Source organism: Chlamydotis macqueenii, chromosome 27, assembly GCF_036417535.1.
Source record: "Chlamydotis macqueenii isolate bChlMac1 chromosome 27, bChlMac1.mat, whole genome shotgun sequence".
NCBI lineage: Eukaryota > Metazoa > Chordata > Aves > Otidiformes > Otididae > Chlamydotis > Chlamydotis macqueenii.
Genome location: NC_141582.1, coordinates 2,094,109 through 2,121,791, shown reverse-complemented (window position 1 = coordinate 2,121,791; position 27,683 = coordinate 2,094,109). Strand labels below are relative to the sequence as shown.

Genomic DNA, 27,683 nt, shown 5'->3' with positions numbered 1-27,683 from the left:
TCCTCCCACAGCACCCTCTGCGCGGGAATCTCTACGGGATCGGGGAGGGGATGCAGTCCTGTCCCAAATGCGTTCGAGCCCCTGCAGCATCTCACAGCACCCCGAGTCCACACAGAGCACGGCAGCACCTTGGTGTCGTGTGGCTCAGGGACCGCACCACCCACCTCCGCACCCCGCAAGCGCTCGCCCCGTCTATGAACTCCTCTCCCAAAGCAGCACCTGGCACCTAGTAGCCACCCAGCACGTTTTGGGGAGGGTCCCTGGGTGGCTGCCATCCACCCAGCAGCTTTGGGAGCCCAGCCCAGATGAGGTGACCTTGGCAGCAGGCATCACCAGGAGCTGGCCGGTCGCACGCTCACGTGCAGCATCGCACGAGCACACCTGCCAGAGCCCACCACGCCGCGGCGGGCACCGTGTGACTGCTCCTGCCGGAGCTGCAGCGCTTCCCGGGGAAGGTCTTCTATTTTGGGAAGAATGTTTTCATTTGGCCTATATTAAGCGCATGCATTTTGCGGTCACAAGGCAGGCGCGGAGCTGCGCCGGAGCCTCTTCTCCTTCGGCACCAGCAGCTCCGCAGCTTGGCAGACCCCGATCCCATTGCTCACAGGGGTGCTGCCTAATCCCATTAGCTCCCAGCTGCACCCCTCCACTCACACACTTGCCAAGAGGTTCCCACAACCCACTGGGATGCTGCTCAGCTCCTCTTTAAGTTTCAGGCTCAAGCATTAAGGACCCCCCCCACACACTCCTGGAGGCAGGGGAAGCCACCGAGCGCTGCCACAAACGCCAACACGCGACAGCAGTGTGGAGACAAAGCATTGAGAAACCCTCAGGTGTGGCCTCCTCTCACCCTCCCGCCTGCGCTCCCCAGGGGTGCTGCGTGGGCAGAGTACGGCACGGGGAGCTGGGTTACAGAGGGGTCACCCAAGCACTTTTGCCTTTTTTTTTTTTTTCGGTCTATTTTCCCCCGCCTTCACCTGGACGCTGCACCCTGGCAAGAAGGTTCATCTCTGCCCCGTGCCTTGTGGATGCCCTAATTGTAATTACAGCCCTTTAGGGATGACAGTAAAATAAATAAATAAATAAATAAATAAACCAGCACCCATTCCTGGTCCTTGACATCTCACCGCCCCGGCGATGATGCTCGTGAGAAAGCCCCGGGGCAGCGGGTTAATGGCTGAGGAAGGAGCATCCTCTGCTCTGACTCAGGTCTGGCTGAACCCAGCCCCACCAGTCGCTCCCATCAAGGTGCTGGTGGCTTCACCCACCCTGCTGCTCCCCCCTCAGCAGCTGGGCATGGGGACCTGCGTGGAATTTAGGCCAGCTGAGCAGGGATGTCTATAAATAGCGCCGTTTCGGATTCAGCCTGCATGTGGCTCTTCCCTTCACTCCCCAGTTTATTTTCTCCCACTTCCAGGGGCTCTCCGCCACCCGGGATGAAGAGGGGCACAGGCTGGACCCTTCCTCCAGTGACACAGACTGGTTAAATCACTCCAAATCCCCAGCACCGATGCACTCACACCAGATTAACCCCCGCATCAGTGGGCTACCAACTTACACTAAACTGGCTTAACCCTTCCTTAAATGGGTTTAACTGGGCTGCCGCAGGGGGCTGGGCAGGATTAATGGGCTCAGCGATGGTGTTTTCCCCGGGAAGCCCTGAGCCCCCATCACGGCCCCACGCAGGAGGTGGCCCCAGCCCCCCACCCCAAAGCTGGTTTGGGGGCTGGAAGGAGGTGGGGGTTCTTCCCATGGGTTCCCGTGGTTGGGAAGAAGCCCCTGAGCACGGGGACCTTTTCCAAAGGGTTTTTCCAGCTCTCCTATTCCCAGGCATTCACTCCCAGACCCTTGGCACCCCGGCTCTGACAAGGACCCCAAGATGAACCCCGTTTACTGCTCCCCCCACCCCAATAAACCACCCAGCTGCAAAATGAGAGGGGAAAACAGCCTCCCACCCTCCAACACACAGCAAGCCAGCCTGTCCCCCCCCCCAACTTTTTCCACCTACCCCTTTTACACCACCAGTATCCCCAGTCCCACAGCAGCAGAGGGGAGCCCGCGCCCAGCCAGGTCTGGCAGAGCCCCAGCAGCTCCTTGGCAAGGCTGAGCCCTGAGCTGGCTCCAGGGCCAAGCAGGGGGGGACAGTTTGCAGAGGCAAGGGCTGCCATCCCCCCCAAATCCCAGCTGGGACACCAGCTCAGGCTGCAGTTTGGGGAGGTCTGGGCTGTTTGCAGGATGCCCAGCACAACCAGCTGCAAACTGGGCATCACCTTCCTCACTCTCAGGAGGTTTTTTGGTACCTGCCACAAAATTAGGCACAAAAGCTCCCCCAGCTTCCCTCTCTAGCCCGAGCAAGCATCTCTGCCTCCCATGAGAACATACCGCGCACGTGAGTAAGCGCCAGGTGCCAGCCACGCACAGGAGTGGGGGCACCCAGAGCATAACAGCATCTCAAATAGAAGGCGAGGCAAGATCTGCACCAGCAGAAAAAAAAAAAAAAATTAAAAAAAAAAAAAAAAAATAAAGCCATGCATGTGCTGAGCAGCACGTTCCTGCCTGTTATCAGCTGAATCAGTACCTGCAGCAAGCATTCTCCCGCAGTGCCCCAGTGCCTCCATGAAGAACAGCCCAAGCAGAGCTGGCCCAGGCCCAGGGGCTCCTCCTGCCCCTTTTTAAGCCCGGCAGACACCTGCTGCCCACCAGCCCATCACCTCCCTCCTTTCCCATTGACTCACCAGCTGGTCCCACTGAGTCACCCCTGCCAGCCACCTCTCCTTTCCGCGGCCGTTTCCCTGGTCCTTCGGTTCCCATTGACTCACCGCTGCTCATCCAAAGCTCATCATCCCCTTTTTCATTCCCATCCTGGTCGCTTCTGATTGCTTCGACTCACCCTACCCTGTACCTGTGCTCCTCCTGGCTGGCACCGTGCCGGCAGCATCCCTGCTGAGGTACCGGGAGCATCCCAGTGAGGGACCCGACCAGGAGCATCCCAGCGAGGGACCCCGAAAGCACCATCCAATCTGTGCAGAAGTGCCATTGCCAAGCCCTGGGGACGCAGGGAGTTTGCTTTTCCAGGGACAAAGGATTCCCACTTATTTCTCACCCTGGCCGGCATCTTCTGCTGCGTTTCCTTCCACAGACGTAGGAGAAATAGCAACGGCTCTAAGAAATTCCTTTGTATTTCCCATCCACCCCTCCATCCAGATTCATTTCTCCAGCTACAATACAGGAAACCTTTAGGAATGAGTCTGAAAGACTTTGGAAGTGCAGGGAAACAGGATTTTCGGGAGTAGGGAGACGCAGGCCTCGGCGCGTGCCTTGCCTCCGGCGCGCCCAAAGCCGGGCTGAACGGCTCCGAGTGGAAAATTCCTGTCCGTGGAGCACGGATTGTTGTTCAACAGGTTTTAGTCCCGGCCCCTTTCCTTGTGTCAGTGCAAAAACTCATCCCTAGGGCATTTGTTTGGATCACATGGGTGAGCGTATAAAAATGGGTCCTACCTGTCCGGGCCAGTTAGCACCTTGGGAAAGCGAAGGCGGCTGCTGGACCGGAGGGGAGAGCCGCGGGACGGCGCAGAGCCGCTGCACACAGGTAACCGCGCCGGCTGCCCTGAGCAAATTTATCTCCTATTATTAAATGTATATATTAAATTTATGTATTAAATTTATATATTAAATTTATCCCAGGCTTTGCTGGGGTCGGCCCCAGGTGACGTGGGGCAGTGAGGCTGAGGGGAGCTGCAGCGGGATCCCAAGGGGTGTGAGGGTCGAGGGTTTGGGAACGGGTCAGTGGGCTGTGCTGGAGCAGGGTGGTCCATGCCACTGGAACAGGGTGGTCTGTGCCACCGGAGCGGGTTTAAGAGCCACCCAGGCCGTTCCCAGCCCTCTGGGCTGGTGTGGACCCTGCGGAGCGGGTGATGCTCTCAGCCCCGCGTTCCCTCATTGCCCCTTCGCTCCCTGTCGAGAGCTGGGGTGTCAGACCCCGCCGGCGCTCCGTGGGGCATGTTGGTGGCAATCGGGGTTTGTTGAGTAGCCCATGGCCAGCATGGGCAGAGTGGAGGGTGCTCAGGCAGGGCCACGTACAAGAAGACACCGAGTCATGGGGTAGAAGAGTCTCCCGGCGCAGGATGGACGCCGCCCTGCCGTCCCGCGGGAACGGAGCGGATAAAAGCGCCGGGTCTCCGCGGCTGCTGTTCGCCGTGTCAGTAAGGGGGTGTTGATGCCTCCTGGCAGGCAGCCGGGATACCCAAGCAGCCACCCAATCCCGCCGTCCCCTCCCTGCCCGCCTCGCCGGCAGTCTGGTGTGGCAGGGAGCCGTTAGGGTCGGAAGTGGTTTTTTGGGGGGCTGGGGTGCCGTTTCGCAAGCAAGGGCATGAGGCAGGGCCGCTCTCCTGCTTTGCGGTGGGGAAAGGGGGTGATGCTCCCGCTCGCACACCCGGGACCCTCTGCCATGCGGAGTCCTGGCCTGTCCCCAGTGCTGGCTGCTGGTGGTCCCACAGCCCCGTGTCCCCCCCTTTCCTGCCTTCCAAACAGCCGTCGCTGCTGAGACAGACCCAGGCGGCTCCTCTGCTCCCTCCTCACCCCCACAGGGGCTCTGGGACCCCAGAAGTTTTCTCCCCACCCACCACTGCCTCTTCCCCTTCCTCTGCTCTCCATCCCTACTGGAAACGGTTGCTTAGAAACAGCCTCCTTGCTCTTTGATTTCTTTAAATTTTATTTTTTAACGTGGAGATACGCAGGCCCCCACCGAGCGCCCCCCAGATCCTGCTCCGTGCCGCAGCCGGACGCAGGGACAGGACCCAGGATGGTCCCGCTTTCCCCCTGCTTCTCGCCGAGCATCAGTCCCCAAAACCGCTGCAGGCCCCCACCCCGTGCCTCTACCAGCTCCAAGGGAGCGATGTGAGAATTAATTCCTTGGGATTGTTTGCTGGGGGGGGGTGTTTTTCCCTTCTGATGAAGAGCCCAGGCTGGATGGCAATGCTACCGGCCTATTTTTGCCCTGCTCTCCCTTAGCGAGAGAACCAGGAGGAAAGGGAACCAGAGGAGCCACAGGATGCACCGTTATAAGAGGAACTTTCCCCAAATAGCAGCTTTTCACAGTTTTTTTTTCACGAGGCGTCAGCAGCTCTTAATACTGTATGAAGCTGTGAATACTGCATGAAGCGGCCGGGAGCCTGGAAACGGTTTCGTGCTGCAGCCGGGACCGGCCGTGCATGCCCAAAATCCGGCCGGGATGGCAGAGGGAAGCAGCCTTAGCAGCGATTTCACATCAGCAGCGCTTTCTGTGCCAAACCGGGCGGTAAATCCAACATATCCCAACCAGAGGGTGCAGAAACCCTGCACGCATGGAGAGAGACCTTGGATTTTGCCCTGACCTGGTTTGAAGCCGCAAAAATCTATCCGGAGAGCCACGGATGTTCACGCTGGGGTAAAGGGAGGGACGCTTCGCTTGTGGAATACACGGCGTTTTGCGGGAGTACGTGGCTCCTTCTGGGTTTAAATATTTATAAGCGGAGCGACGAATCCCTGACATTCTGCAGCGGTATCGATGGCAGGATGAGTTGCCACCCGTGGCATATCAGGTGGCTGCGTTTCAGGGCTGGGAGACGGGATGCAGGCACGAAGCTGGGCCGTAACACGCGTGCGGGGTGGATTTCCACAGCACCCCCGTCTCCCGGCTCAGAGATAGACCCCGTTGCTCTGTCACGACAGGGGATGGAAGGTGCAGAAGTGCTCTTTTTCCTTCTTTTAGACCTTCCTCTCTGCTATTAGCTGTTTCCTGGACTCTCCCAGCCCACTCCCCACCAGCACATCCCATCTCCAGCGACACGGGGTCCCTTTGCCCCTCGCTCAGCACGGTTGGGTTGGGCTTTGCCGTTTTTGCCAAGTGCTGGTTGGCGACTTCTCCCGCCTGCTGGGCCCAAACGCGTTTTCAGCCCCTCAAAACCGTTTGTCCCAGCTGCTGCCTCCCTCCCTGACTGCCTGGCAAGGGAAGGCTGAGCTCTCCCAGTCCAGCTGATGGGAGTGGGGATAGGGATGCTGGGGCAGCTGCCCTGAGCAAGGACACCCCTTGTAGCATCACCTAGAAGAAAAACCGCAGGATTTGAGGTTTTCAGAGCAGGGAAACGGCGCGGCGACTCTAACTGCTCCTCTTGGATGGATCCAGGGATGACCCAACACCATGGTGGGTCTCCAAAACCCACATCCCAGCGTCTGCTGGCTTTGCCAGGAGCAAAGCCCGGGCTGGACTCTGTTCCAGCCTGATGTGTGCAAGCATCACCGATCCAGTGACGGGACATGTGGGGATGGCGGGCAGAGCCGCCCCATCGAAGCGGGCCAGCCCTCTCCTCACACAAGAACATCTTCTTGGCCAGCCTGGGTGGCCAGAGAGCTTTGCCTTCCCAAGGGCTTTCTGTCCCCAGGGAAGCGGGGTGATGCCATGCAGGAGGCCACGTCTGGGGGGGTCTTTACCGAGCCATTCCGCCCTCTCCTTTCAGAGTTTGCCAAGAGACAGCGATGGAAAGCCGAGGGAAAGGCAGCCCCACCGGGAAGATGACCGCCATGGCTCACAGCCTGTAAGTACCCTCCCACCGCGCCGGCTCCTCCAAGCCCTTTGCCTCCAGCCGCTTTCTCCAGGGGACTTTGCTCTTTGCTCCCCTCCGTCACACGCCACCGCAACGTCCCCGTTCCCCCACGGATAAGGCGGAAAACTCGCGGTGGGGGCAGAGCGAGGCAAAAGTCCCCAGAGCGCGGGGTTGCCGGACGGTGTCAGGGTGTCTCCCCACCGCGAATCTGTTTTCGCCGGGGTGCTGCCAGTGAGGGATGCTTCACCTCGGTCGGTCGCAGCCCTTCAGCCCTCTGCAAGGTGAAATCACGCTGAGCTCGGCTTTATTTGGGGAGCGGGGTGGGGGGCACTGGCAGGAAGGTTGCAGTGGGTGCAGAGCATTCGCTGGCTGCTCCGAGGAGCGGAAGGGAAATGGGTTTGCATCCCCGCATCCATCCCTCCGCAAGATCTGGTGCGCCAGCCCCGCAGGAAGGGTGGGCAGGGGTGTGGGAGGGATGGAAACACCCCTGGCATTAAACCCTCGGGAGTCATAAAATTTACAGGGGAGGGCACGGCCGGCGTGACGGCTGCTTGTGCCTCCGGTGTCCGGAGAGCTTTGTCGTGCCTTGCTGCGGAGGGGGAGATAGAGGGAGGAGGATGCTAGGGGTGAAAATGGGCTCTTGTTCCCAGTGGTGCGAGCGCGCCAGTGCTCAGCTGTTGGGTGTGGAGGGCCATTACGGAGCCAGGCAGACGGGAGCCCTTTGGGACCAGTTCAGGAGGCTTAAATTGGAGAGAGGCGTGGGAGCAGGGAGCAAACGGGCTTTTATTGCAGCCCTGCCAGAGGCAGCAGTGCTGAGCGAGGGGAACTATTGAGAACTATTGCCCTCGAGCCATGCTTTACCGTGGGCAGCCATGCCGTGCCATGCCATGATGTGCCGTGCCATAATGCACCATGCAATGACACGCCACGTCACGACACACCATGCCATGCTGTGCCGTGCCATGATGCGCCATGCCATGCCATGCCATGATGTACTATGCCACGACACGCCATGCCGTGACATGCCATGCCACGATGTGCCATGCCGTGACACGCCATGCCGTGACACACCATACGGTAACACACCATGCCATCCCAAGCCCAGTGTCCTCCCAGTGCCTCCTGCAGCCGGCTCTCTCCTCCCGGTAAAGCTTCCTGCCGGGAATGGGGCCCGTGCGAGTGCGGCAGCCCGGGGTGTTTCAACTGGAAGCAACAATTGTGCTTTTGTTTTGCCTAGCAGGGAGGGGGGCAGGGGAGGAATTTGGCCGCCCGGAAAGCTGCCGGGAACTCTTTCTGCCACAATTAAGCACCTGCTACAAGAGAGCAAATAAGCCAAATCATGCGGCTGGCAAACGAGCTTTCCGTGTTCCTTTCCCCGTGACCCACTCCAAGCAGGAGAAAGCTCGAAAGCTGCAGCTCTGCTGCTCGCGGCTCCCGTTGCAGGGGAATAAATAGCTTCGCCGCGAAGCCGCTCGCGTCGCGGCCGGCTCGCGGTCCCGGCGTGGGCACGGAGGCAGCGCTGGCAGCTGCCGATGCCCGGCTCGAAAGCCAAAGGGTTTTCCCCCTCCCCAAATAAGCGACTCCATTTCCTTCTGCTATGGAGAGAGAGATCCCTGTCCTGCGAGTTAGGTGAGGCGGGGGGCGATGGCAGGGGGCCGGGATATGGTGGGGGGGGTCTGTGCCGTAGGCTGCGATGCGAAGGTGCGAGGTGAGGCGAGCGGTGAGGTTTTTGACGCCAGCTGACGCGGCGTTGCATCAGTGCCGGCCTCGCCGCGGGCTGCCGGCCTGCTCCAAGCGGAAAGGGAACAGAGGGCAGGGGGGGGCCCAGCTTAGCGTGGCTTAGTGGAGGAAACGGGGGGGGGAAGGCAGGCGAAAGCCTTGGGAGAGGATGGCGAAGCATCACATGATGCGGATATACGGGGTCAGAGCGGCGAGGCCAGCGCGCCGGACGCTTTCCCGGCAGCCTTGCTGCAAAGATGACTCTGAGTTTTTTTTGTGCCCTGAGATGGCAGAGCTGGGAGGGTGGGGGGCAGCCCTGGGGGGGCTGCGGGGTGAGGAAGGGGCTGTGAGGAGCCCTGAGGGCCGAGGTTCGAAGGCAGCGCCGCAGCAGTGTGGCCTGTGCTGGGAGAGCGTGGATGGATGGGCCAGCTCTGTGTGTCCCCCTCTCCACGGGGGGGGGGACCAGCTCTGAAAGGGGCTGGGGGTGCTCCACGGGGGCTTCTGGGGGCTGTGAGCAGCTGTATGAGGGGTCTTCTCAGCCCGGCTGGTAGCCTGGCAGCACCACCAGCGGCTGGGACCCCAGGGGCTGGGACCCCGGGGGCTGCGCAAAATGGGGAGGGGGGAAAGCGCTGAGAGGAGGGGGCAGGCAGGGGGTGCACCCCTTCCCGGGGGGACAGGAGTGAGGTGCTGGGGTTGGGGGAAGGGTGGGAAGGGTGGGATGCAGGGGGAGGTTGAGGGTGGGATGCAGCGGATGATGGAGGGCAGGGTGAGGGAGGGGGTTAGGGGCAGGGTGGGGGTCCCATCCCGGGAAGGGCTGGGGGGCAGGATGGAGACCCCCGCGGGGAAGGGTTAGGGGCAGGATGGGGTCCCCCTCGAGGGACCCCGGCCCCGCAACCCGCCCTCCCCCCCAGGGTACCCCCACCCCATCTCTCAGCCAATGGGTGCCGGAAGGGGGGGGGCGGGGGCGGGGCCTCGTCGGGGCCGCTTGTTTTTTGTGAATGAAAGGCGGGGCGGCCGCGACTGCAGCGCGCCGCTGCGCGCAGGGCACCGCGCAGCGCAGGGCAGCGCGCAAGGCAGCGCAGCGGGCCGCGGATGCGGAGAGCTGGGGGGGAGAGCTACCGGGATGGGCCCCCGAGCCCCAGGCCCTGAGCCGCGCAAGGCGGCACCGAGCCGCGCAGAGCCGAGCCGCGCAACTTGCGCCGTGGCCATGTCCGGAGGGGCGAGCCCGGCCCCGGCCCCTGGGAGCCGCCGCTTCGTCTGTGTTGGTGTAAGTACCGAGGGGACCCCCCCCTAAACATCCCGCGACCCCCTCCGCGCATCCTGCCCCCCCCCGGCCCGGCTGCGGTGGGGGGGGACGGACAAGGAGGGCCCGGCCCCTTCGCGATGCGCCCGATGCTGCCTTGCAGAGCCCCGCACCCCCACATCTGGGTGCTCCAAGCACCCCAGCCCCCTTACAAAGCCTCACACCCCCGATTTGGGTGCTCCAAGCACCCCAGACCCCCTTGCAAAACCCCACACCCAGTCCTGGTGCTCCCCACCCCCATTGCAATGCCCCACACCCCCGATCTGGGTGCCCCGAGCGCCCCGACCCCTCTTTGCAACACCCCTCACACCCGGCCTGGGTGCTCCCCTCTCCTTTGCGATGCCCTGCACCCCCGATTTGAGCGCTCCGAGCACCCCAACCCCCTTGCACTGCCCCGCACCCACTCCCGATGCTCCCCAGCTCTCTTACGATGCCCTGCACCCTCGATTTGGGTGCTCCGAGCACCCTTGCCCCCTTTGCAAAGCCCTGCACCCCCTCTCAGTGTTCCCCAGCCCCATTGCAAAGCCCCACACCCCCAATTTGGCTGCTCCGACCCCATCGCAACGCCCCGCACCCGTTCCCGGTGCCGAGGCCGGGCCTGGCCGCGCTGCAGCCCCGTTCCCGCACCGCGTCCCCCGCCGCGGCCTGCGCAGCCCCGGGGGCCGCCCGCCCCCCATCTCGCCCCCACCCCACAGCTGCCAGGAGGGTCACGGGGGCATCGGTGCCGTTTTGGGGCGGTTTCGCCCCGGTTTGGGGGTTCTCCTCCCCTCGAGGAGGTGCGAGATGAAGGATTTTTAGCCTGGGAGTTGCTAGGCGACGGTTCTCGGGGTGATGGTGCAGTTGCCTTGGCAACCACAGGCTGGGCAGCCTGGAAGGAGCAATTTTGGGGTTCTCCTGGGGAGAGGGGGTGAATTGGGTACCTGTGGTTTGGGTGAGGGGACTGCGGTGGGCAGGGAGAGCAGGGCTGGGGGGGCTGCTGGCCAGAGCAGCCCTGCTCCCCAGGGAAAGGCTTTTAACAGGGGCAGAGCGCCGATGTCTCAGCATCTTGGCACCTAGCTCTCCGGTGGGTTTTCGGGCCGTCCCCAGGAGAGAGGCAATGGTGGGGAAGGTGGGGAGGGGGGCTGCGGAGGTGGCAGCTTGGTGCTGCTGAAATTGGCCCCGCGAAGAGGCTCAGCCCCCTCCCAGGGCGATGTCACCCCCGAGCCACCCCCGCGGGGCCACCCAAGTTCCCCGATGTGCTTCTGCTTCATTCCGAGCCTGCGTTCTGCGCCTGCTGCTGTCCCCTTCTTCCTTTTTTTTCGTCACGGGTGCTGATCCCGTTATCATTCATCCCGTAATTCCCTCAGGGCACTGGACTTTCCGAGCGGGCTCCCAAGCCCCCCAGCTGGGTGCAGGCTGAGCTCCCCACGCGGGGCGAGCATCCCGACTGCCGACCGCGGTTGTCATCTCCATGTGCCTTCCCCACCATCCGAACGAGCTCGGCCTTCTCGGGAGCACGGCTGGCCCTAAAAATAACCACAGCGAAGCTCCCCGAGCATCCCGAAGGATGGAGGGGACGTGGCACACGGTGTCAGTGACTCCAAGGCAAAGTTTTGCCTTGGGACTTGAGCGCCGGCGCCTTTGCCTGCTCTCGTGGCCCCATCCCGCGCGGTGCTGAGCCCCTTTCCCGTGCCATCTCCTCCGGGCTGGTGCGCGCAGCGAGCTTGCGTGCGGCAAGGAGGTGCTAACATTGGGAAGTCCTTGCCAGGCCAGTGAGTTTCGGGAGCTGCGGCCCTGGTCCCCACGCGCGCGGGGCTCGGTTGCCATCGTTACCGGATATTTTAGCTCACCGAGCCTTGGCGCTGGTGGTTTATTATAGCAGCTCAGGAGGGGGTGACGAGGGGGAAGAGATCCGCGGCTCTGGGAAGTTCAGAGCCATTGGGATATAAGGGGTTTGGGGTTTTTTTCTGTCCTTCTCCCCTTCCCTCAATCTCCTCCCTGCTCTTCCCCTTGGGAACCGCGTAGATCCCTGGTTTAACGCTGCGATGAGTTAATTTTGGCTGGTGCAGACTCTGGGGCTGCGAACAGGCGAAGGGCACGCAGGATACAGGCGCTTCCCGTCAGCTTCGTGGCACCTGGAGCACCAACCTCCCTCTCTGGAGGGTTCAGCCTGGTCCCGGCTGGCCGGCGATGCCGGAGCCTTCCCAAACCTTGCTGAGCCTCCTGGAAGCATAAGGAGTTTCTTCTCCTTTGCTGCTCTGTGTAAGAAGCTGGGAGCAAATATTCCCTTTGGGAATGGGGTGGGAAAAGGGGGGCAGTCGGAGAGGCTGGCAGGGCTCGGGCGTGCGCTCGGTCGGGTGGATCTGGAAGCTTCGCTTGGAGAGGGAGAAAGGGGAAAGGAGGAGGGGAAGGAAGGGAAAAAAAAAAAAAAGCCTCATCTCACATGAACAAGCATGAGCCAGGGCCGGAGAGAGACGAGGAGAGGGAGGAGAGTCGAATCTAACGCAGGGCATGTGTCTGACGCGCGCAGAGCAACGCGTGCTGCCACGAGAACATTAAATTTTAAAGGGGACCGGCGGGGAGCGCGAGCCGGGGAGGGCTGGGGTGGGCAGCCGCCTTCGCTCGCCGCCTTCGCTCGCCGCCTTCGCCGGGGCTCCTGGTCGCTGCAGAGCTTCCCCTCCTCTTCCCCTGGGCTCTGAGCGTGAGTATCGGCATCGTCCCGGTGCTTCACTCCCCTCGGCATCCTGTCCCATCTGGATGCAGCCCCCCGGGCTCACCCCCACCCCCCTTCCGCCCCGCAGGTCCCAATTAATGGATTCTGACATGGATTATGAGAGGCCAAACGTAGAAACTATCAAGTGCGTCGTGGTCGGGGACAACGCGGTGGGCAAGACCCGGCTCATCTGTGCCCGCGCCTGCAACGCCACCCTGACCCAGTACCAGCTCCTCGCCACCCACGTGCCCACGGTGTGGGCCATCGACCAGTACCGCGTCTGCCAGGAGGTGAGGGCTGCCGGGGATGCCGGGAGGGCCGGGCTCATGGATGTCCCGTGGGAACGCCGAGGAGGCGGAGTTGCGTCCTTGCCACGGGGAGAATTGTGAATTGCTCGTCCGTGCCCACTCTCGCAGGGCTGGAGGGCTCAGGAGCTGGACGGTGTTTCTGTTCCCGCAGGTGCTGGAGCGCTCCCGGGATGTGGTAGACGATGTCAGCGTGTCCTTGCGGCTCTGGGACACCTTTGGTGACCACCACAAAGACCGACGCTTTGCCTATGGCAGGTAGGGAGAGCGATGCCAAATCCCGGTGGGCTTGACTCCGTCGCGCAGCTAGACCTTGACCCTCCTCTCCTCGCAGGTCCGACGTCGTGGTTTTGTGCTTCTCCATTGCCAACCCCAACTCCCTGCACCACGTGAAGACCATGTGGTACCCGGAGATCAAGCACTTCTGCCCCCGCGCGCCTGTCATCCTGGTGGGCTGCCAGCTTGACCTGCGCTACGCCGACCTGGAGGCCGTCAACCGGGCACGGCGCCCCTTGGCCAGGTGAGACTTTGTGCCCCGACGTCCGTGCGTGCCCGCGCTTTCTCATTACCGTGCGTCTGAAGAGGTCTCTTCATTATCTCCTCTCCTTTTCAGGCCAATCAAACCTAACGAGATCCTGCCTCCGGAGAGGGGGAGGGAGGTGGCCAAGGAGCTGGGGATCCCCTATTACGAGACGAGCGTGGTGGCCCAGTTTGGCATCAAGGACGTCTTTGACAATGCCATCCGCGCCGCCCTCATCTCCCGCCGTCACTTGCAGTTCTGGAAGTCCCACCTCCGCAACGTGCAGCGACCCCTGCTCCAAGCCCCCTTCCTGCCCCCCAAGCCTCCTCCGCCCATCATCATCGTCCCGGACCCTCCTTCCAACAATGAGGAGCGCCCAGCCCACCTCTTGGAAGACCCCCTGTGCGCGGACGTCATCCTGGTGCTGCAAGAGAAGATCAAAATCTACGCACACAAGATCTACCTCTCCACCTCCTCCTCCAAATTTTACGACCTGTTCCTCATGGACCTAAGCGAGGAGGACCAGCAGAGCGCCGCGGGGCACGGCTTCGGGGTGGCTGTCACCGCGGCCGCCGAGCGGATGCTGCACCAAGAGGAGAGGCACCACGGGCGAGATTTCCTCCTCCGAGCCGCTAGCTTCGATATCTGCGAAAGCACCGAGGAGGCCGGATCCGGCCAGCGAAAACCGTGCCTTAGAGCCTCCACCAGTGACGGGATCCTGCGGGGCAACCGCTACGAGAACGGGGAGCGAGGGCTGCGGCGGGGAAGGGACCTCTCCTCTTGGAGCCGGGCTTTCACCAGCATCCAGGAGGAGATGGCAGAAGACCCCTTGACCTACAAGTCCAAGCCGATGGTGGTGGTGAAGATGGATGCTTCCATCCAGCCGGGTCCTTTCCGGGCCGTGCTGAAGTACCTGTACACGGGGGAGCTGGATGAGAACGAGCGGGACCTCATGCACATCGCTCACATCGCTGAGCTGCTGGAGGTGTTCGACCTCCGCATGATGGTGGCCAACATCCTCAACAACGAGGCGTTCATGAACCAGGAGATCACCAAAGCCTTCCACGTCCGGAGGACCAACCGGGTGAAGGAATGCCTGGCCAAGGGGACTTTTTCGGGTACGACTCCAGGCTGAGGGGGAGGCCCGTCTGCAGCATCCCCTCTCCTTGCGGGAGGCTCTGCCGTGCGGGTGTGGGGCTCGGAGCTCCTGCCTTTGCCCCGTGTGGGCGCTCACTCGCCTTCCCTGGGGTTTTTGGTCACATTCTGCATTTCTGGGATTTTTTTTTTTCCCAGAAAGTGTGAGTGTGGTGGCCCTTCCCCAGGCTTTCCCGCTCCTCAGCCCGCCTGACAGCTCTGTTTATTTACGGCAGAGCAGCAAATCCTCCCTCCCGGGCCCGGATTTTCACAGGGTCGTCTGATTTACGAGGAGCGACGTGCCCCGGGTGGGACTTCCCTGGCCCCGAGCACCGCGTGCCGCCGCCTCGTGCCGCGATGCTGCGGGGTGACGTCCCCGGGGAGGGGGGTGTGAGCGTCCCAGCCTCCCTCCGGCTGAGTTTGTTTCATGAGGGTGGACCTTGATGTCACTGTCACCGTCAGGGGACAGATGTGCGCTGGTCCCTCGGAGAGAAGCCGTGGTCCGGGTGGAGAGCAGAGCAGGCGGGGGTCAGGAGATCCCTGTTGTCCTTCCCAGCTCTTCCAAGGACTCCAGCTTGGGCCAGACCTTGGCTTCCTGGGTTTTCCCCTTTGCTTTCTAAAAATGTCATGGCATCCCTCAGGGAAAATCCATCGGAAAAGCTGGAGCGCCCTTCTCCGAGCCGGTTGCGGATGCTGGGGGGGAAAATTAGAGATCTTGAGGACAAATTACAGGAGTTGCCAGGCTCTGTTCCCGTCCCTCCGCTGTCCTCGGTGCGGGACGTTTTGTGGCAGGGGCTGGCTGAGCCCCGGGTGATGGGGACGGTCCCGGTATCATCCCTCTGCTTGTCCCCAGATGTCACCTTCGTGCTGGATGACGGTGCTATCAGTGCCCACAAGCCCCTGCTCATCTCCAGCTGCGACTGGATGGCCGCCATGTTCGGCGGACCCTTCGTGGAGAGCTCCACCAAAGAGGTGAGGAAGGGGCGTCCCGGGATTTATCCCGGGAGGGTGGGTCGGCTGGGGACGGCCATGGGGTGACGGCCGGCGCGTGTCGCGCAGGTGGCGCTCCCTTACACCAGCAAGAGCTGCATGCGGGCAGTGCTGGAGTACCTCTACACCGGGCAGTTCAGCTCCAGCCCCGACCTTGACGACATGAAGCTCATCATCCTCGCCAACCGCCTCTGCCTGCCGCATCTGGTGGCTCTCACCGGTGAGTCGGGGTGGCGGTGTCCCCCGTTGTCCCCAAGCTCAGTGTGCCCGCAGTCACCTTGTCCCGGCCGCCCCATAACCGCCCGTGTCCCCCACAGAGCAGTACACCGTCACCGGTCTGATGGAGGCAGCGCAGATGATGGTGGACATTGACGGGGACGTGCTCGTGTTCCTGGAGCTGGCTCAGGTGGGACACGGTGGGGGACAGGACCCCGTGCCAGCAGGGCTGGGGATGGGGTGAGGTGCCGGTTGGGGCCACACTGAGGGGTCTGGCAGCTCTGGGGGGACGATGCTGTCCTGGCAGAGAGGACACCCAGCTCTGGTCTTGGACGTCCGTGGGGGAATAGGGCAAATTCCTCCCCCTTCCCCAACGACCCGTGCCGTGGTGGCTCTGACACGGGCTGTGTCTCTTCCAGTTCCACTGCGCCTACCAGTTGGCCGACTGGTGCCTCCATCACATCTGCACCAACTACAACAATGTCTGCCGCAAGTTCCCCCGCGACATGAAGGCTATGTCGGGAGGTGAGCCGGGGCTGGAGGGGTGCCAGGGCGGGACGGCGGGGGTCCTGGGGGTCCCGGGGCTGTTCTCACCCCCCTCTCTCCCCGCAGAGAACCAGGAGTACTTCGAGAAGCACCGCTGGCCGCCGGTGTGGTACCTGAAGGAGGAGGATCACTACCAGCGGGCGAAGAAGGAGCGGGAGAAGGAAGACTACCTCCACCTCAAACGGCAGCCCAAGAGGCGGTGGCTCTTCTGGAATGCCTCCTCCTCCCCTTCTTCCTCTCCTTCATCGTCGGCAGCCACAGCCTCCTCTTCTTCCTCCTCCTCCTCCTCCTCGGCTGTGGTTTGAAAGCCCATTCCTGCCCTGGCTCCAGCATCCCTGGGAGGAAATGGGGAAGAGGAGGAGGAGGAGGAAGGGTGGGATAACCTGCCCCAGCGCCAGGCGTGGAGCGGACGCCACCGGCCGAAGCCCCAGAGGGGACGGCGGTAGCAGGGGTCCCACCCTGCGGAGGGGCTCGGGGCTGGGTGCCAGCCCCCCCGGGCGCTCCTGGAGCCCTGCTCTCCCCACGCCGCGGCTGCCAGCGCACCGCAGGGCTGGCAGAGACCCAGCAGCAGGAGAAACTCATGTTTACAGGAGCACGAGGGCTGTGTTGTGGGTTTATTTTAGGTTTGGGGTTTTTTTTGAACATCAGCAGCATGAGGAAGAAGAAGAAACCCATCCCACTTCCACTTCGATTTGTAACCAGAAGCTGCAGGATGCGGTTTATTTGCCCGACGGCATCCCACCACCCCAGGCAGCCGGAGCCGCTGCAGGGGTCCTGCCACCCCCTTCCACTTGCAGCAGGGTGCAGGGGACCACAGTCCCCAAATGCCTCGGGGCACCGCAGCATCCCTCCTTTTGCTCCCAAGTGGGGTCTCTGCTAATTTGGGGAGCAGGAGGGGACAGGAGACCTCTCCTCCCTGCCTCTAACTTTTAATCATTTTTTTTTAAAAAAGAAAACTTTTAAAAAAAAAAAAAAAACCAACCGACCCCAAACCCACCCCCCGCAACCTGCCACAGCAGAAACCAACCCCAGCCCCCCGGGCTTGGGATTTTAGCCTGGAAGGCTCCGTTGTAATAAATGGAATTTTAAAAGCCCAGCGTGTTCCCTGTGTGTTTGGGAAGGAGGCGGCTGGACACGGGGCAGCCTTGTGCCCTCCTTGGGATGACACCCGCACTCCTGGGATGGACCAGGGACAGCGGAGAAGCATTGCAGGATCCAGCCATCCCAAAAAAAAAAAAAAAACCCTTGTGTGATAAGAGGTGGCTTTGCCCTCGGACTAACTCCGCGTGTCCCACCTGTGTCCTTGCGGGTGCACAGGGGAGAGCTCCCTTGAGCCCAGCGCTGGGAGTGAGGAGGTTGGGATGCTCCTGGCAGGGATGCTCCCAGCGGTGTCCCATCCCACTCCGCATTGCTCCTCTTCCTGGCCGGCCTCCGCAGAGCACCCCGGAGTCACTCGTTTCGCATGCTGATCCTCAGCCACGGACGCAGGAGCGAGGTTGTGGCTCCAGTGCGCTGACACTCGGTGTTTTCACACTTTGCAGCACCAGCGAGCAGGTAGGACCGAGTTTCCTTTTCCTTTCGAACCCAGGTGCTCGCCGCTGCTTCCGAGTCCTGTTTGCCGACCCGAGCCCCCACATCCCGGCACGAAATCCTGCATGTGCCTGGCTCTGCTGGAGCTCCCTGCTTGGGAAGCGTGCCGGGGCTGCCCGGGACAAGGTGGCTTTTAGCGCTTGTCCTGGATCTGCGTTACGGATAAACCCCGACGGCAGCGCAAAGGCTGGCGAGCAGAGCCCCTTTCTCATCAAGCGCCGCATGGATTTGCAACACACAGAGCCCTGGCTTGGTGCAGCCAGAGCGGGGAGCGTCGTGCCCAGCCCTCCCCGGCAGCAGCGGCTCCGTCCAGGGGTCAGCAGCATCGCTCAGCCCTTAGGTCCCAGCCTCTGCACGCTCCAGGGACTGAGATTTCAGCCTCCTGCTTTTCCAGGCGATTATGGAGCATGGGATTCATGGTATAGGTGTAAAGGCAGAGCCCAGGTTGGCTGCTGAGGATTCTCCCTGGTGGGGACCGATCCCGGCAGGATGCCGGCGTAGCAGAGCACTAACGTCACGAGCTGGGTCCTCCGTGCCACGCAGAGCAGCTGCTGAGCATCTGGTCCAGGTCCTGAAACCCAGAAGAGACCAGCGCCAGCGCTGCGGCAGAGCAAGGGAGGAGGCGGCGGGGGCGGGGGGGGAGATGAGAAATCAGGAGGATTTTTTAAAAGTTTATTCTTCCTTCATAGAGAGATGTATAAAAACTGGAAATAGTAAACTGGCTGGGCCAGAGCTCTATAAAAACACAGTCATGCATAGTAAAAATACTATTTTTATACTACCTCTTAAGTTACTATGTACTAAATAAATACATAAATACAAACTTTCTGCTTGTGACAGGAATTTTTGTTGGTACAGAGAGGGGGAGAAGGGGTGGCAGCAGGAGGGACGGGCGCTTCGCAGCACGGGGCAGCCCTGGCCGCAGACTGGGGCTGGTGGCGATGCCCCGTGCGCTGGGACAGGTCCTGGTGGACCAGGCCGTACCGGGGCGGCAGCACCATGGAGCCAGCTCAAGTAATGTAGTAGTAGTTTTTTTTTTTCCAGCCAAGTTGTCCCTGAGCTACGTGTGAGAGCCAGAGCAAGGGGCAAAGAGTTTTGAGGAGCAAGCCGTCCAGCTGGAGGAGGGACGGCACGTACCCGCAGCCACGCTCAGACCTCAGTGCATCCACCTTTCCATGCTGGCTGGAGACGGACGGGGAGAGCAAAGCCACCCCACGGCCAAGGCAACGGGAGCGAACCCGGGAAAGCTTTGACCAAGGTCATGGAGAAGGAGGTTTCTGGCACATCCACAGTTTGCGGCCCACGTTCCCCGTTTTGCTGCGATGAGGAGCTCACTCACTCCCTGCACTGACTTTTCTTACGCAATCCCAGTGATCACAGAGCAGGTAAGTCATCCCCACGCTCCCCTCAAAGTCCAGTTTCAAACTAATTCCTAACAGCAAGCAGAACCACCAGCAGCTAAAATACAATTCCGTCAACAGCTTTGAGAAAGGAACCCCCAAACCCCGTTAATGCTTGCCCATCGAGTGTACAGTATCCAGCTTGCTGGCCAGCTTAGAGACGTTCTACAAGCAGAAGCCATTGCATGATGCCAGGAACCCCCTCAAAAAAAAAAAAGACGGTCCAGTTAAAAACCACAGGGGTGCCTACATCCCGCAAAGGCCCTTCTCTGCACTGATCCCAAAGACGTCCGTGTAGTACCAGTGCTTCCCAGACAGTCCCAGAGGCAGCTTGTGATAGTTTCAGGCTCTTTGCATTGGCCCGGTGAAATCAAGGCACCAGCTTGAATTTCATGAGGAAGCACCAACATCGAGCCTGTGGCTTCAGAGAGGAGCTCAAAGGCATGTACTTCGTGAGAAGTTCAACTTCTCCGGGCTCAGCTGAACTGTACAATGGCTTCATAAAGAAAAGAGCCGCAAGAGCACTACAGAAAGATAAACCTGCAATGTTCTTAGAGGTATTCACAGCTTCAGCTTGAAGTGGGGCAACGCAGGGCCCGCCCTGCTCCTCAGCTCACTTCATACTGGAAAAATCCCTGCTGGACCAGCTTGCAAGAGATGTCCTCCGCGACCCCTCCGAGATTGATCTGGTGCAGGGTCTCCAGCAGCGTGTTGACGGAGGCATTCATCCCTTGTCTGTTCTGCCACGTGTTGAGCATCTGGAAGAAGGGCTCCAGCGAATACCTGTCGTTCATCTCTGCCTGGGCAATGTCGTTCTCCAGGAGATCAAGGGCTCGGCCGTATCGCTTCCAGTCCTTGAAAGGCACATCTTGGGCAAAGATGTCAAAAGAGCGTCGCAAAACTAGAGAGGGGGAAGGAAAAAGCTCAGAAAACAGGGTAAAGCACAGACAGCTGGGTCAGAAAAGATTTTGCCTGGAAAGTTCATCCCGCAGGCTCATCCCCTCCCTGCCCCCCAGCACATACCCTGGGCCCCAACACTTACGGACAACGGGGTCGTTTCCTTCCACTGGAACCAGATTCTTCCTGGGATTCACACCGGGATACGAGGCCCTCGGCACCACCACCTGGAAAGACAACATCCTACAGCACCCACCAAGGTGGAACAAACGCTGTCCCCAGGCTCCATTGACAAGGGGGCTGGAGACCCTCTCCCTCTCTCCAGGGATCGCCACACCGCCCCAGGACACCCAGTGGGATGCTTCAGGATGACAGCAGGTCACGAGCAGGGGACAACTGCCCCGTGAGTGCCATTCAGGGAGAGAAGGGCTGTGTGTTTGCTCAGCATCAGCACTAAATCTGCAGAGGACTCTGGCAGCCAACTGCAGGGAGCAGATTTTGCAGTCCTGAACTCAGGACAAGGACAAGAGACCCCTCGCTGTCTCCGTGAGGAAACCGCGGTCCAGCCCTGGAAGTCCCCCCAAGCTGAACAGCTTGGTGAAGGCAGAGGAAAGCACCAGACCTCGGCCGAGCATGGCGGAGCAGAGGGGCACGCTCACGTACCTCTGTCCCCGAAGCGCTGGGAGTCATCAACCCCGACGCCCTGGGGAGCAGCTGATCACCAGAGAGCCGCTCGTTGTCGATGTTGTTCTGAGTCTCCAGGCCTCCCCTCCGGGACCTCGTCAGCTGCCACACCAGGTAGCCCTGCGGCAGGAGAGAAGCGCAAAGCGGCCAAGTCAGGCCATCCCGGGAGGGCAGGGCTCACACCACCCCACCGCTACGGGGGCGGCATCCACCCTGCCAGGGTTTCAAGGGCACGGCTCGCTTGTTCATCTTGGGTGTGCGGGGACCCTGGTACAGCACAGCCCTTCCTTTAACCCGGGGTCCCCACCGGGGACCCTGGATGTGCCAGTGCCTTGGCCAGGGAAGGGTTAACGGCACCAGAGAAGGGGCTGCAAGCATCCCACAGACAGCAGGGCGCTGCCAGAGACCCTCCTCTGCTTGGCCCAGCTCTCCCACATCCCCCTGCTCCTCCAGCCTTCCCAGGAGCCGCAGGCAAAGCGGGGAGCAGAGGGGGGACCTCACCCCAGCCCCACAAACAGAGCCACCACCTCCCTCCGCCATCCCAGCGACTCACCACCATGCTGCAGGACTTCCCGCTCAGGTCTCGCCCATCTCCTGCAAGATGAAATCAGCGCTGTGATCCCGCTTGCCCCAGGCAGGTACCTCTTCCCACGCAGCCCACAGCCACACAGAGCACGTGCCCCGGCTGGGGCAAGCCCCCGCGCCCGGTGCTCACCTGGGGAACGGCGGCAGCAGCAGCACTTCCAGAGGACTAAGAGGACCACAAGCAGGATGAGGAACACCACCACAGATATCACAATCAAGTTGTCTAAAGCAGATAAAACAGGAGGTGTGGGGGAGCTGCTCCTGGTCTCCTCAGCAGCTCAAACCTCTGTCCCCCAGCCCCTCTCCCCTCCTCCAGCAGCCCCCCACTTACTGAAGGAGCCGGAGAAGGTGCTGGTGGGAGGACCGCACTGCCGGTCGCTGTGCGGTGTGCAGGGAGCCAGCTCCACTTCGTCCTTGGGACACCTGGGAAAGGGAGAGAGGGGGCAGGCTCAGCAGCTGGGGCTCCCAGCACAGATCCCGGCGGGATCCGCCACGTCGCCCAGCTCACCGGGGCCGGCACTTCTGGCACATCTCGCAGGGGTGGTCCGGGGAGCAGAAGGTGCCGTTCCTGCACGCGCACTGCGTGTTGCTGGTGGCTCGGCAGGGACTCAGCTCCACCTGATCTGCGGGCGAGACGAGAGACGGCTCTACCCCAGCCCCTCTGCCCGCTTCCTTCGCTAACGCGGCTAACGACCCGAGCTGACCCGCGAGCCTGGGGAAGACCAAGTCCCTCTCTCCCATTGAGTTTCAGCCTTACCCTTTCCTGCCCCGCACCTCACCGTGCCCAAGAGAAAAGCAACGCTCGCCTCAAAGCTCCACTAGCAGCCTACAATGCTGCCGTGAGCTCAGTCCTCCCGGTGCTGGATAGAGGTCTCGCGTCCCAGCTCGGCACAAGGGATGCTGCATCGAACGGAGACGCAGGTCTGGCACGAGCCGCTACAGCGGTTCCAGACCCAGCCCGCTCCCTGCAGCCTGAGCCGCAATTTGGGAACGCTGCAGGCAACCGTGCTCTTAAATACGGAGGTCAGCTGAACCCAGCCCGCGCTACCAGCCAGCATCGCCCAGTTACACACCAGTTCATACCTTCCCTACAGGTCTGGCAGCTAAAGCACCTGGAGAAGTCGTTTGGGTACGCGATGAATTCATTTTCTCTACACGGCAAACACTTCCTGGAGCCGTTTTGCTCTTCACAGTGCCCTGCAACATAGGTGCCTGCAGGAAGGGGCGGGTGGGGAAGAGGAGAAGAAAGAAAGGGTGCATCTGTGAACACACAGCACGGGAGGGAACCGTCTTTGATCCCGCTGCCGGTGGAGTTAGGAGGCTAAATTAGGAACCACCAAAAGGAAAATGTTCCCATAACACATCCTTAGATCTCAGGACAGCAGAGCGTGGAGCAGCCGCTGCCGGCTCTGCAGGCAGAACCACGGCAAGGCTGCGCGTGGTGCGACGGGTGTTTGAGGCCATCTTACCCGCGGGGCACTTCTCGGAATAGCAATTGCTCTCCTGGTCTTGGTAAAACTCATCCCCTCCCCTGCTTGCGTCCAAGGGATTTAACTTGTCCCTCCTATCCAGTGCTGTCAGAGTTCTAGAGGCAGCCCCCTGGTAAAAACAGACAGAAAAACCTGGGTTAAAAACCACCCCAAGTCCACAGGGTGAGGGAAGAAAGAGAAAGGGCAAGAGCTGCTCTGCCCAGCACGCCTGAGCAAGGAGCTCCGAGATGGCTCAGAGCCGCTGGACCTGGTGGCCAAACCTCCCCTCGATGCAAGCAAAGGGCACTCTCCCCGTACCAGGGTGGTTATTTCCTCGGCAAAGCACAAGGAGGAGGCTCGCCAAGGGATTCCTGCGTGCCCGGTTATCAGCACGGCAAAGGCTCACTAATGCTTCCTCAGGATAACATCAGGCCCCCCTTCCCCTCCCCGTTTCTGAGCGCGTGAACCAACAGCGCCAGAGAAAATGGAAGGGCAGGGAAGAGGAACAGGGAGGGCGTTTGTGGGGAGGAAACCGGCCCCGTGTCAAGGCTGGCACGTGGCTCCTGTGCCCACCAGAAACACCCGGGCTGCTCCAGGCTCCCAGCAGACAGCGTGGCCTCCAGCGTTTCCGTGTCATCTCGCCGCGGATCGGGAAGCCAACGGCTCCGTTTCCGCCAGCTCACCGCGCACCTTTCTGCTGATTCTGCTCTTTCTCTACCGGCTGGGTGGGTCCAGCTGCGGCGAGGGGACGACGCTCGACAGGAACGGCCGCTCGTTGTGTGGGGACTTTGGGCACCCCATGTCCCCAGCGGGACAGTGCCCTGGGGATCTCCACCAGCACGGGGCACGGCTGCTCCAGGGATATAAACGGATCTAAACCTGCCCCTTCCTCCAGCCTCTGCCCCTCGACCCCGCGCTGGAGGGAGGGACGATGCTCGGCCATGTTGTGCGCCGCACGGCAGCGACAGGCTGGCGGAAGCACTTTTCCCTCTCCCTCCCATACACCGGGCGTGAAACCTGCTTCTTAAATAGTTCTGTGAGTCAGAAGCTGTCTCGAAAGGCTGGGCAATAAAAGACATCTACAGAGCCAACTCTCTCCTCCTCCTCTGCGGACACTTCCTGCGTTTGTACAAAGCAGGGTGTGAGACCCCGAACCGGTTCCAGCAGGTCTGGTGGTCAGGAGACTGCCAAGGGTGACGCAGACCCAAAACCGACATCGCTGAGACCAGACGGGCCACGGAGAGGGCAATCCCCCTGCGCCGCATCCCCTAGCACATAGCTTTGTCCGGACAGACGCACGGACACAGGAAGGTGTGGAACTCCCCAGCCCCGGCCAGCCTGGGAATGGGACCATCTCCAGACCCTGACCTGGAGGAACCAAATCTACAACCCTCCAACGGCTTCTAGCTCTGCATCTCCCGCTGCTGCTTTCCCCAGCTGGGAGGGTTTGCAGGTTTATAAAGTGTTTTTCTACCCAGCTCAGGAGGAAAGTCTGGCTTTCACCTCCCAGCCACAAGCAGCTCTCAGAGTTTTACCTGCTCTGGTCTTGAAAGTCTTCAGGGACCAAGACTGGGCAACCCATCCCACCACCTCACTGTCCCCACGGGGGAATAAAAAAAAAAAAAGTCTCTTTTCCCCATTCAAGGCGATCACAGCAACACCACAGTATTATCTGCTGTTTGGAAAGGCCCCTTGGGTGCAGGATTTCATTGCTTTTCATGAAACAGCTCCTCAGCAGAGCTTGCACAAGCGCACAATAAGGTTATCGGCCCCCCGGCACCATCCCCAGCAAGTGCAGCTCAAGCGCACCATCCCACCACGCCCACCGCGGAGCCCTTGGCTCCGACCCACCGCTCTTGCAAGGCGCGGGGAGAAACCCAGCTGGGAGCCGTGGGTGAGACACAATGGTGTTCCACAGAGGTTTCCGCCCACAGCAGACATCCCAAGAAAGCAACGTTGCCTCAAGGCATTACCAGGCACAGGAAACCCCAATCATCAGCTAAAAGCCTCTTCCTTCTGGATGATCAGGTGCGGAAAGAAAAGCTCTGGGAAGGATTAAGCTTCGAACTTTCCCTTCTTCCATCCCCAATTCATTTTTCTCCTGAAGCGATCCCAAGAAAGGAGTTGGACCCTACAGAGGACAGACCCCTAGCTGAACTCCTGACCATCAACGAACATCCGTGCAGCACAAATCACCAAATCAAAGAACAGTTTGGGTTGGAATGGACCTTTGAAGGCCATCTAGCTCAACATGCAGCCCGTGACCGGAGCAAGAGCAGCTCCCAGCCCACAGCGCTAAGGACCCGGGATAAGAGACGCCAGGCAGACACCCGACGTGCCTCTGCTCCGAGGGCAGGAGTCTGACAAACGCAGGGGTTTTCCCCAACCGGAGACTTTCCACGGATGGAATCTGAGCTCCCGCAAACGCAGAGATCCCTCAGAAGCCTGTGGCCCAGGTCCAGGCATGACGCAAGAAGCCGTGGTGAGCAGAGGAAAAGAACCGCAGCCACAATATCGTACGACTATCACGTGGGCCATCAGTCCTGATCAGTTCCCCCTCCCCTTTTTTTTTTTTTTTTAATTAAAAAGGGGAAAAAAAAAAAGGTAAAAAAGAAGCTGTTAAGAGCACGCCCGCAGATGGTAGGTTTAGTAAGGCTTGGCTTTATCAGGCGAATCCAAATAAACTTTCATAAACAATACAGGGAAGGAACCAAATGAGAATCGCTTTTAAAACCTGTTGCGGGCAGCACTGATGTTAGCGACAGAGATGCCAGCACAGAGGCAGCAACCACGTGTCCCTGGGCCACGGCTCCCTCGTAGCAGCGGCAGCGATTCCAGACCAGCCCGGGGATAAAACTCCAGGCAGGATCCCGGCGATAAAACCCAGGGCAGGAACCCACCGACTTCAGGTGAGATAAGACTTTAGGTATTTCCGAGCTCAATAGCAACGCCCAATCCACGGGGAAATACGAGACGCGAGGTGGGATTTTCTGTCCTAGAAGCCAGCGGTGCTCAGGGCTGGGACAGCCTTTGGGCAAGTTGGAGAGGGAGCATTCCTGCAGCAGGCAGCCCAGAGCTGCCCGCATCCCACGCCGACGCTTTCGAAGTTCACGCGCAGCCTTGGCATTGCCGCGAGATCCCGACACCGAACGGCAAAGAAAGTTTGGAAGCGAAGGGAGCGGAAATCCCCTCCGGCACAGTCAGCGCCATAAGGCAAGCCTTCGGCCCCACATCGCCGCCGGCCCCACGGTGCTCACGCCACTGACACAGCCTCCCAGCCAAGCGCTTGTCCGCTGCCCCCCGCACCCAGGAGGCCCGAGATCACCTTTCCCACCCCACCGCCACGCTGCCGCTCCCACCCTGCCCCACAGCCTCTGCCCCACACCACCCACCTGTGTCCCACAAACCTGCCCTGGTGGGACCCCCACAGCTTCAGTCCCCCCATAGCCTCAGCCCCTCCCACAGCCTCAGCTCCCCCCCCCATAGTCTCTGTGCCACCTGAGCCCCCCCATAGCCTCTGCTCTCCCCATAACCCCTGTGAGCCCCCCTATAGCTTCACCCCCTATCCCCTGGACCAGGCGAGCCCCTATAGCCCCTACTCTCCCCACAGCCCCCGAGATCAGGCGAGCCCCCCATAGCCCCTCCTGCCCCCGTGGCCCCTGGACCAGGTGAGCCCTGCTATAGCCCCAGCCTCCCACCCAGAGCCGGTGACCCATATGAGCCTGTACCCCACGATCCTGTCCCCCCAGAATCGCTGGTAAAGGGGATTCCCCCCAGCCCCCTGCTCCCCCTACACCCACCCCGCATTCACACAGCCCCCCCCCCACCCCCCCCTAGCCCAGGGCAGCCCCCAGACACCTTCCCCCCCGCCCCCAGCCCCACGCAGGACCCTTTCCCAGCCCGGCGGACCGTGCCCCTCGACGGCGCGGCAAGCCCGGGCATGCCGCGCCAGCACCGGGCAGCACCCACGGGGATCCCCGAACCCCCCCCGCGGGCACCCACTCACTGGGGGCTCCCCACGACCGGTACCCGACCCCACGCACCGTGACCAGCAGCAGCAACAGCAGCGAGAGGCAGAGCCGTCGGGGCGCGCAGCACAGCGTCCAGCGCATCTTGCGCGGGAGGGGGAGCGCAAGCTCCGGGCACGGCTCCGGGGTGAGCACGGCTCGGTACAGGCCCCGGGCACGGCTCTGCTCGGACGGGACGACCTAGCCGCACCAGGCGAGCGAGGCAAATGCATGGGCACCGCCGCGCACGGCGCCAGTATCGTCGGGGAGGAGGAAGAGGAGGAGGAGGATGAGAGGGCGGGCAGGAGGGCCGGCTCCTCCTCCCGATCCCGCCACCGCCGAAAAGCCTGGGGAACCTGAACTTTCACCGAACTTTTAATTTTTAGCTCGTCTTTTCTTTTTTTTTTTCCTTCCCCCTCCCCGCCTTTTTTTTTTCTGTTTTTTTTTTTTTCTGTTCTGCTTTCGCAGCTCCCAGATCAGGAATGTTTCACCCAGGGTGTTTTTCGCTCCTCCGGCTTGCTTTTTCTTTTTTTTCCCCCCCATCACGCAGCAGCCGCCTTAAGCCCCAGTCAGCAAAGCAAAAAAAAAAAAAAAAAGAGGTTACAGAAATATGTCCTGGTGAGAAACTGCGGCCACTGCGAGGGCACAAGGTGCGAGGGCACCCCTCTGCCAAAACGCTCACCTGTCTTGCAAACCAGTCATATTTTTGGCCTCTGAGCAGGAAAGTGGGAAAATTCCACCTCGGGTTTGGGATTTTTTGGGTGTTTTTTTTTTTTTCGGAGGGAAGGGTTGAACTAAAGGGGAAAAGCTAAAAGGGGAAAAAAAATGACAACATTAAAACCTTTGGACTTTCTGCCGTTGCACAACCAGCTCTTCTGCAGTCAGGCAGTCTGCGCAGCGCGTCCGAAAAGTTACTCTGACAAAACACAACTGAGGCAGTGCCGTGGTGACTTTTTCATTCTTTCCCAGCCCTGAACTCGGAGTTAACTAATCCTGCAAGTGTGTTGTGTGTGTGCTGGGTTTTGGTAGCCAGTGCTAAACCACA

At 60.8% G+C, this 27,683-nt stretch overlaps 3 protein-coding genes across 9 annotated transcripts in view; 1 reads left to right on the top strand and 2 right to left on the bottom strand.

Annotated features, from left to right (window-relative positions):
* The window catches only part of PEBP4 (phosphatidylethanolamine binding protein 4), a 73,118-nt gene extending 69,785 nt beyond the window's left edge, over nt 1-3,333 (bottom strand). For 3 of the 5 annotated variants that reach the window (XM_086767800.1, XM_086767797.1, XM_086767798.1), the window contains exon 1: nt 3,104-3,333. Coding sequence is in view for 2 of the 5 variants with exons in the window: in XM_086767797.1 (XP_086623923.1) it covers nt 3,104-3,200 (97 nt within the window). In the remaining 3 variants the exon portion in view is untranslated. Of the gene's footprint in view, nt 1-2,008; nt 2,095-3,103 lie in introns of those variants that run through there. The other 2 variants (XM_086767801.1, XM_086767799.1) reach the window with 2 other exon arrangements.
* A 3,161-nt stretch (nt 3,334-6,494) lies between these two features.
* On the top strand, nt 6,495-17,100 carry RHOBTB2 (Rho related BTB domain containing 2). Of its 3 annotated transcripts, none has more exons than XM_086768068.1 (10): nt 6,495-6,572; nt 12,384-12,585; nt 12,755-12,858; nt 12,935-13,120; nt 13,214-14,238; nt 15,108-15,226; nt 15,314-15,464; nt 15,562-15,650; nt 15,880-15,985; nt 16,073-17,100. In XM_086768068.1, exons 1-10 carry the CDS (start codon nt 6,514-6,516, stop codon nt 16,309-16,311), a joined length of 2,280 nt encoding a protein of 759 aa, XP_086624194.1. In that variant the 5' UTR covers nt 6,495-6,513; the 3' UTR covers nt 16,312-17,100. The 3 variants fall into 3 exon arrangements, with proteins under 3 accessions (XP_086624194.1, XP_086624195.1, XP_086624193.1); XM_086768069.1 differs by lacking the exon at nt 6,495-6,572 and adding an exon at nt 8,000-8,210; XM_086768067.1 differs by lacking the exon at nt 6,495-6,572 and adding an exon at nt 9,299-9,567.
* Nucleotides 17,101-18,254: 1,154 nt separating this feature from the next.
* On the bottom strand, nt 18,255-26,932 carry LOC104485149 (tumor necrosis factor receptor superfamily member 10A). Its single transcript, XM_086768071.1, has 10 exons — nt 26,675-26,932; nt 22,632-22,761; nt 22,246-22,374; nt 21,671-21,785; nt 21,494-21,585; nt 21,293-21,385; nt 21,131-21,171; nt 20,557-20,697; nt 20,039-20,120; nt 18,255-19,897 (listed from the first exon to the last, which is right to left on the bottom strand). Exons 1-10 carry the CDS (start codon nt 26,741-26,743, stop codon nt 19,605-19,607), a joined length of 1,185 nt encoding a protein of 394 aa, XP_086624197.1. The 5' UTR covers nt 26,744-26,932; the 3' UTR covers nt 18,255-19,604.
* Between the last annotated feature and the right edge of the window lie 751 nt (nt 26,933-27,683).